The sequence below is a fragment of the Quercus lobata genome, chromosome 5 (assembly GCF_001633185.2).
Source record: "Quercus lobata isolate SW786 chromosome 5, ValleyOak3.0 Primary Assembly, whole genome shotgun sequence".
In the NCBI taxonomy this organism is placed as follows: Eukaryota; Viridiplantae; Streptophyta; class Magnoliopsida; order Fagales; family Fagaceae; genus Quercus; species Quercus lobata.
Window position 1 is genome coordinate 31,617,277 of NC_044908.1, and position 7,467 is coordinate 31,624,743.

General features: G+C 34.1%; 1 protein-coding gene across 2 annotated transcripts; it reads right to left on the reverse strand.

Moving 5' to 3' along the window:
• Positions 1-1,466: 1,466 nt before the first annotated feature.
• Positions 1,467-7,150, reverse strand: LOC115988807. Of its 2 annotated transcripts, XM_031112422.1 has the most exons (4): positions 7,026-7,035; positions 6,759-6,990; positions 6,484-6,570; positions 1,467-2,048 (listed from the first exon to the last, which is right to left on the reverse strand). In XM_031112422.1, exons 2-4 carry the CDS (start codon positions 6,986-6,988, stop codon positions 1,880-1,882), a joined length of 486 nt encoding a protein of 161 aa, XP_030968282.1. In that variant the 5' UTR covers positions 6,989-6,990; positions 7,026-7,035; the 3' UTR covers positions 1,467-1,879. The 2 variants fall into 2 exon arrangements, with proteins under 2 accessions (XP_030968282.1, XP_030968281.1); XM_031112421.1 differs by having other exon boundaries at positions 6,759-7,150.
• Positions 7,151-7,467: the final 317 nt, after the last annotated feature.

Below are 7,467 nucleotides of genomic sequence, written 5' to 3' on the forward strand. Positions count from 1 at the left end.
ATCCTAGGGTTGAATCTTTTACCTCAAGAATGAAACAATCCGGAAAAGTTTTTGCTTTAAACACCTTATAGCAAAGGGAAAACCCGGCAATGGGATTGGTTATATTATATTAACACCATTTATAATTTTACACCAACCCGCGAACTCTGTAACTTATACAAAATAAAAAAGGAAAAAAAAAATTAGAGACTAATAATTATGGTTGAATTTTGATTTTGGTGATTTTATATCGAGTCATCCCACATCGGTAAGGTGTGATATTGAGAAGGGGTTTATTACTTGCTCTACGACACTAACTATTGCATGCAGTTTTGGTGTTGGCGTGTGAGTGTATTCCCTTATCTCATCCTCCTTCTCCCATATATATGTGTGAGTGTGTTTCTCAAATAAAAAAATAAAAAAAAATTGATAATTCATTACATATGTGGAAGAAGAATATAATAATATATCGCAAGTGACATGAAGGGCACATATAGACTGCAAAGTAGCTTATATTGTTAAGTGTTATTCAAGGGAAATGAGAGTGGGCCGCATGAGTGATGGAATTGGGAGAGAGAGAAAGAGAGGGAAAAAAAAAAATATATATATATATATATATAGAGAGAGAGAGAGAGAGAGAGAGAGAGAGAGAGAGATATATATATATATATATATATATATATATATATATATATATGGTGATATGTGATGTAGGACAGGGAAGAGAGAGAGAAGAAATAAGTGTAAAGACTCTGATCATGCATTCCAACATAACTTTTCTTTCCGTGGATGTTTATTACACACTTGTGTGGATCCACACAAACGTGTAATAGGTTTTAACATTTATTAAAAAAATATATAAAAAGGGAAGACAACTTCATATCCCACTCAACATGATTTTTCTATAAATGTAAAAAGTGGGACATAGCCATGACAAATGAGGAAGATGGGGTTTGGAATACTCTTATATCTTTTAACTTTTGTTTCATCTTAAAAAATAAATAAAATAAATAAAAAAATTTATTGGCAATTGTAGGGATTCATACTTTGAGTGAGTGAGTGAGTAAGCATTCTATTATGTGATGCTTGGTGAAATGCAATTAGGAATTCATGCTTACTACTTATATATATATATATATATATATATATATATATTTGAGAATCCAGATAGTAATTTTATTATTGTAGGTGGTTTTCTATATACCACATGTTGGAAATAAAGGACCACATATATGTTGTTCTAAAATGGTGCTGAAGATTGACTTTAGCAGCAAAGAAGAATGATACTAGCACTAAGATTGCCAGCAAGGATCGAGGACCATCACATGAACTCACAAATGTTTACCATTTAAGTTTATTTTCATTATATATAATGAATAGGCCATACACTTACTATTTAGTTAGTCCAGCCAATAAAATCATCAAATTAAAAGAGGACGAACTCAACCTAACAAGTCTTATTTAAGTACCTTACTAGTTTAGATAACTTTTTTGATGAATTACTAGTTTAGATAACTAAATACTTGTTAAACATGCATTTACATCCATATGAGATGACATATAGAATAGATTCCATCAACACCACAAATATCTCAAGAAAAGTGAAGTTAAAGCATTAAAGCTGAACATGGCCAACAACATTTGGTATAGGATTCTGACTTAAACCAGAGACAGGAGGCAGTGCAGATGGTAAACTGGCAGTGCTTTGAACTCCAGCAGATGGAATGTTATTCTGAATGTTTTGAGATAACATCTGTTGGCGAGACTGATTAGCTGATAATGGAATAGGAAGTGACTGCCCTGGATTATGAACTTGGGGCTGCATACTCATCCCTGCATCTGGGGACTAATTATTACCATTGCCAGCAGAGTTGGATGGCAAAGCATTGCCTATAGGATTCTAAGACTTGGTTTCCATTGTAAGCATTTTCAGAGATATTTTTCGTAGATAATCTGACTGGCTTGTGGCAGCTGTATAAATCTTTTCCTCAAACTTTATAGCAATTTTCCTGAGTTCATGTAATCCCTCTTGGCTAGAAACAGGGAGATGCCTCTTCAAAGTTTCCATTCTGTACACAAAAGGAGATACTCATATTATGTTACTGACCATACAGGCACAATTAAGCTATTAAAGGAAAAAGTCCCAAATTGGTAAACTATGCTGACAGTGCAGAATTTAAAGCAACAAAATGTGAAAAGAATCCACATAAAATTTCATGAATTTTTTTTTTTTTTTTTTGATAAGTAAATAAAATTTCATGAAATTTTAAAAATATGAACAAAAACCCAATATTTTTTTCTCTGAAAAAAATTAACAGTAGCACTTGGTTGTTCAAGGTTCACTATGGAAAATCTGTCAACAGAAAATGTTTTCCTAGTCAACTAACATGATACCTTGCTTTCCATATATTAGACCCCCAAGTGTTCCTCGACGAATTGTATTCCTAGCTCTTTATTTGGGAGATGCATTCAGGTCTTTTGTTTCCAGCTCCTAATATAGCACTACTAGTTCTTGAAGTCAACTCCCATGATACGACATTTGCTTTCAATGTCATATCCAATTCTTATACTTGTAGATGCATTTGTCATATTTCCGAGAAATTTTATTTTTCTTCGTATGAGGATCATCAACACTTACCACAAGCCTTTCTGACATAACTTTGAATATTTGTTCTCTTCTTTTTCCAGTTATGCCCTTCCTCAGTTTTTTCTAATAATTTAACTGCAGTAAAATATTGGTTATGGTATGAAAAGCTACTACGAACACATGCTTTATCAAGCTCATATATGGAATGAGTAGCTAAGCATAGACACTTTATTTGGGGTGCCGTAACCGTGTCATAACAGTGCCCTACCGGCTGTCTCATGTTATAATTTTTCAAAAATTGCTCATATTGCCATATTGTACCCACACCCGTGTCCATGCATCCTAGATTGAGTAGAGAGACACAAGTCCCACCAGCCAGAGCACAAAAAGAGGCCTAACAGAAATGGTAAAGCAAAAAATGCATTCCATATATGAGCTTAATAAACCAGAGCCACCAAGGATGGCTAGGAGGCACCGGTTTTGATGGCTTGTGCTTGGAAAATTTTGTCATACCAATTACCAAACACTTGAAAATGTTTTTCTGTAAAATGTTTCAAAAGAAAATACTTTATTGTAAAAAATTTTACATTTGAAACATTTTACATTTTACAGTGAAACATACAAAGTGTTAATTCAGTCATACACAATATTCAAAATGTCAAACGAAAGAAAATGAGAAACCAAGCATACAAAGACTCAAGCTTGATGTTTGGAATAGCTTCGTTGTTTTCACTAGTTTATTTTGTTTAAAATGTTTATTATTTAAAAGTACAGGTGTACTTAGAAAAATGCAAGGCTTTCAAAATCTGTACCTATGAAATAAGTTGGCTTATTTCGATTTTTGAACATGACCAAACAGGGTAACAAGTGTGTGTATGCTACAGCTTATTTTGGTGAGTTATTTCCCCCAGCTTGTTAGATAAAATTTTATAGAGCATTACTTTTTTTTTTCTTAGTATAGCTAATTAAATCCTTACTAATTAAAATGGATAGCACTTTTAAAAGTAAGCAATCTGAAATGGAAATTTAGAGTGCGTTTGGATTGGGCGTTTTCTGCCCAATCCTGCGTTTGCGTTTTTTTTTTTTTTTTTCACGCGTTTTGGGGCGTTTTGGGTGTTGCAGCTACTGTTCATGCACTGTTCAATGAACAGTAGCCGCAAACTTTGACTTTTCAAATTTTTTTGGACCAATCACAGCACATCGTGTACTGTTCACGGACCCACAAATTTCACTTTTCAGCAACTTTTTCATTAAAAATGGGTCCCACGATACTATTCACACATTTAAAAATTATTTCGCTACAGTGTTTTTCAGTTTTCAGTTTCAGTTTTCAGTTTTCAGCTGTATCCAAACGGACCCTTAGTCTTTCACATGATTACTGGTTGTGCTGGACCTAGTCTTATGTTAAAGTAAGCTACTAATGTCACCACATGGGGATGTGTTACATCTACGCGATATCCCCAAAGGACAAGTTACTATTAGAGCTCCCACATACTTGTGCACTTCCAGTGTGATATTCATTGCACTTCTACCACATAGCTCCCTCACAATCTTGATGGGGGTCTCAAAGCATTACTCTTCGGTGCAGACTGCAGACTAGCTTTTCAGTTAAACTGTGTTCTTGAATGCGTGTGGCATTGAAAGTGAAGATTGTAAAAAGGAAATCTTCAAATGTTCCACAACAAATTCTACCCCTAGCTCTATATTTGGGTGATGCACTCAAGTCTTTTGTTCCCAACTCATAATATAGCATTATTAGCCCTTGTAGTCAACTCCCATGATACAATACTTTCTTTCAAAGTCATGTGTGGTCTTATTCTTGTAGATGCATTGTCAAATTTCCAGGGATTTTTATTTTTCTTCATATGAGGATCATCTACACTTACCACATGCCTTTCCGACATTATTTTGAATATTTGTTTTCATCCTTCCAGTTATGCCATTCCCTTTTTATTTTTTTTTATTTTTTTATTTTTTAAAATTAACAAACTGCAATAAAATACTGATTATGGTATAAAAGACTACTACAAGTACACAATTTTATCAAGCTCATATATGGAATGAAAGCACAAGTCCCATCAGCAAGCCAGAGCACAGATACAGGCCTAACAGCAATATTTAAAAACCAAACATTTCAGTTACATGCAATATTCAAAATGTTGAATGTAGAGTTAGTCAAACAAAAGACAGTGAGAATCTAAGCATATGAAGACTCGAGCTTTGTGTTTAGAAATAGTTTTTTTTTTTTTTTTCAATTAGCTTATTTTGTTTAAAATGTTTATTATATGAAAGTATAGTTGTACATAGAAAATGTGAGGCTTCCAAAAGCTGTACTTATGAAATAAGCTAACATATTTCCATTTTTAAGGCTAACCAAACAGGGTAATAATCGTGTGTTTCTTACTGCTTATTTTGGCTAGTTTATTTCCCCAGCTTGTTTAGATACAATTATTTTAGAGCTTTACTTTTTTTCTAATTATAGCTAATTAAAAAACCTTTCATATTAAAACAGTTGCACTATTAAAAATAAGCTATCCGAAATGGAAACTTACTCTTTCACATGCTGAACCTAGTTTTATCCGAAATGGAGTATTTGTCGTAACCCTAGGATTTTTTTTTGGTATGGACGCATGTTCAATCTAACATCAAGAATGAAATATGAAGATACTATTGTCAGCACATGGAGATTCGTTAGTCACATCTGTGTGATAAACCAAAAGGACTAGTTATAATTAGAGCTCCTGCCATACTGGCACGCTCAAAAGGAAGGAGTATTTGTTGTAACCCCTAGGATTTTTTGCACATTGTATGGACATGTGTTGAGTATTACGTCAAGAATAAATTAGGTCTATCTGGGCAATATATATATATATACAAATGAGTAGTACATGGAGCTACTATTGCTACCAAATGCAAGTTCATTACTCACATCCATGTGATATCCCAAACGAACTAGTTATAATCAGAGCTCATGCCACACTTACGTACTCAATGTAAATGTTATATTCATTGCACTCTTACTGCATAGCGCCCTCACAATCCAAATGGGGTCTTACAACATGACCCTTCAGATCAAAACTAGTTTTTGAGTTCAACTCTACGTTGTTGAATGCATGGCATCAAAATTGAAGATTAAGCAGATAGGTTCTAATCCTCTCCAAAAAAATGAATAACTTGACAGTTAAGCTAATGAATAGGATGTAAGGGGAATCAAAAAAAGAAAAAGAAAATGAAAGCTATTATAAGTTCATTTTTAACCATCAGACCCAAACACAACCTGTAAAGCTGTACCAGGTTTGTTACCGCTTATTTTAATGAGTTTATTTCCCCTTGCTTGTTTAGGAACAATTTTTAAGAGCATTGCTTTTTTTGACCTTAATATAGCTAATTAAAACCTTATTAAAACAGGCCGCACTTTTAAAAATAAGCTATCTGAAACGGAAATAACATCCGTGTTATATCCAAAAATAACTAGCTATAATTAGAGCTTAGAGCTCCTGCGTTATCGTCACATATGTGTGATATATCAAAAGGACTAGTTATAATTAAAGCTCTGGCGTTCTCACGCTCTTCCAATTCATGAGGATAACTAAGCTGACACAACAGGGTGATGTGATGTTCATAGCACTCCCTAGCCCCTACTACACTCACAAAAACCTTTGATCAAAGCATTACTCTTGAGTATACAGACTAGAATTTTTTATTTCCAGTTAAACTCTGTATTTATGTTTGTGGCATCAAAAAGTGAAGATTTTGCTGTAAAGTTCTCTAATTTCCACCAAAAAAATCAATAACTTGATCAATTAAGCTAATGAATAAATTCAATTTGATCGGATTCGGACCCAAACACAACCCGTAAACATAAATATGTAAAACAAAAACAAAAAGCAAAAGCAAAAGAGAGAGAGGAAAATTACATCTTGTTGACGATTCTTTGACGAGAATCTGGCTTTAATTGGCTCCGCCAATCAACAATTGGTACTAAACCGCTTAACCTCTTGCACCTGTAAAAGTTCGTTGCATACAACAATCAGTTACATCAGATTCAAAATTCAAAAACAACCCATCCATATCAGGTATAGTCTTTAATGTTTTTCACATGTCGGAAATGAAATTCAGACCACAGTTCCGATTGAAACTCCGGTGGAACGGTCGGAATTTATTTGTCATAAGGAAGAAGAGAAGGACGTACGTGAGGAGAATGTTGGCGGAATCGGAGGGGCTAAGTTTGCGGAGAATGGAAATGACGAGATCGTCCGGCAAGGCATCGAACAAGTCACGCTTTCCAGCGATATCAGAAGAATTCCGGCTTCTTTTCCGGTAACTAGCTTGTTCGGCGGCGAAATCTCTCCTTCGCTTCACAACTCTCATGTTCTTGTCTTCAACAACTCTAGGGTAACAAAGCCCTCTCCTTGTTCTCATCTCTTTTTTTTGAACGATTGTTTTCATATCTCTCTACCTCTCTCTCTCTCTTTTTTTTTTTTTTTTTTTTTTTTTTTTTTATAACAAAAGCGATTGGATTTGCGTTTTCTCCTCACATTCAGCGTTTGCGTTTTATTAACACTGGGACCCACGCTACAGTAAATCGAAATAAACGCGTTTTTTTTTTCTTTTTTTCAATGCACGCATTTCAGCTTTTAGAAAACATTATACACTGTTTATGGAATCCATGCAACACCACTTTATTAAAAAAAAAAAAAAAGTCTTACGATATTATTCATATATTTAAAAATTAGGTAAAAATATATTTTTAATCCTTATATTTTTTGAGCCTATTCTTAATTTGGTCCCTAAATTGATTTAGACTGTGTTTGGATCCAGCTTTTGCGTTTGCGTTTACGTTTCTTCACCTTTTTTTTTTCCCTACTGCTGCGCACTCGTTTAGGGAACAACAGCTACTG

Bases quoted from the DNA above. Each gene is read 5' to 3' on its own strand.
- LOC115988807 (XM_031112421.1), bottom strand. From the start codon at position 7,015: ATGAAAACAATCGTTCAAAAAAAAGAGATGAGAACAAGGAGAGGGCTT. The intron at 6,571-6,758 runs GTACGTCCTTCT...GAACTTTTACAG, and splicing joins TCCGCCAACATTCTCCTCAC to GTGCAAGAGGTTAAGCGGTT. The intron at 2,049-6,483 runs GTAATTTTCCTC...TTTTGTGTACAG, and splicing joins CAAAGAATCGTCAACAAGAT to AATGGAAACTTTGAAGAGGC.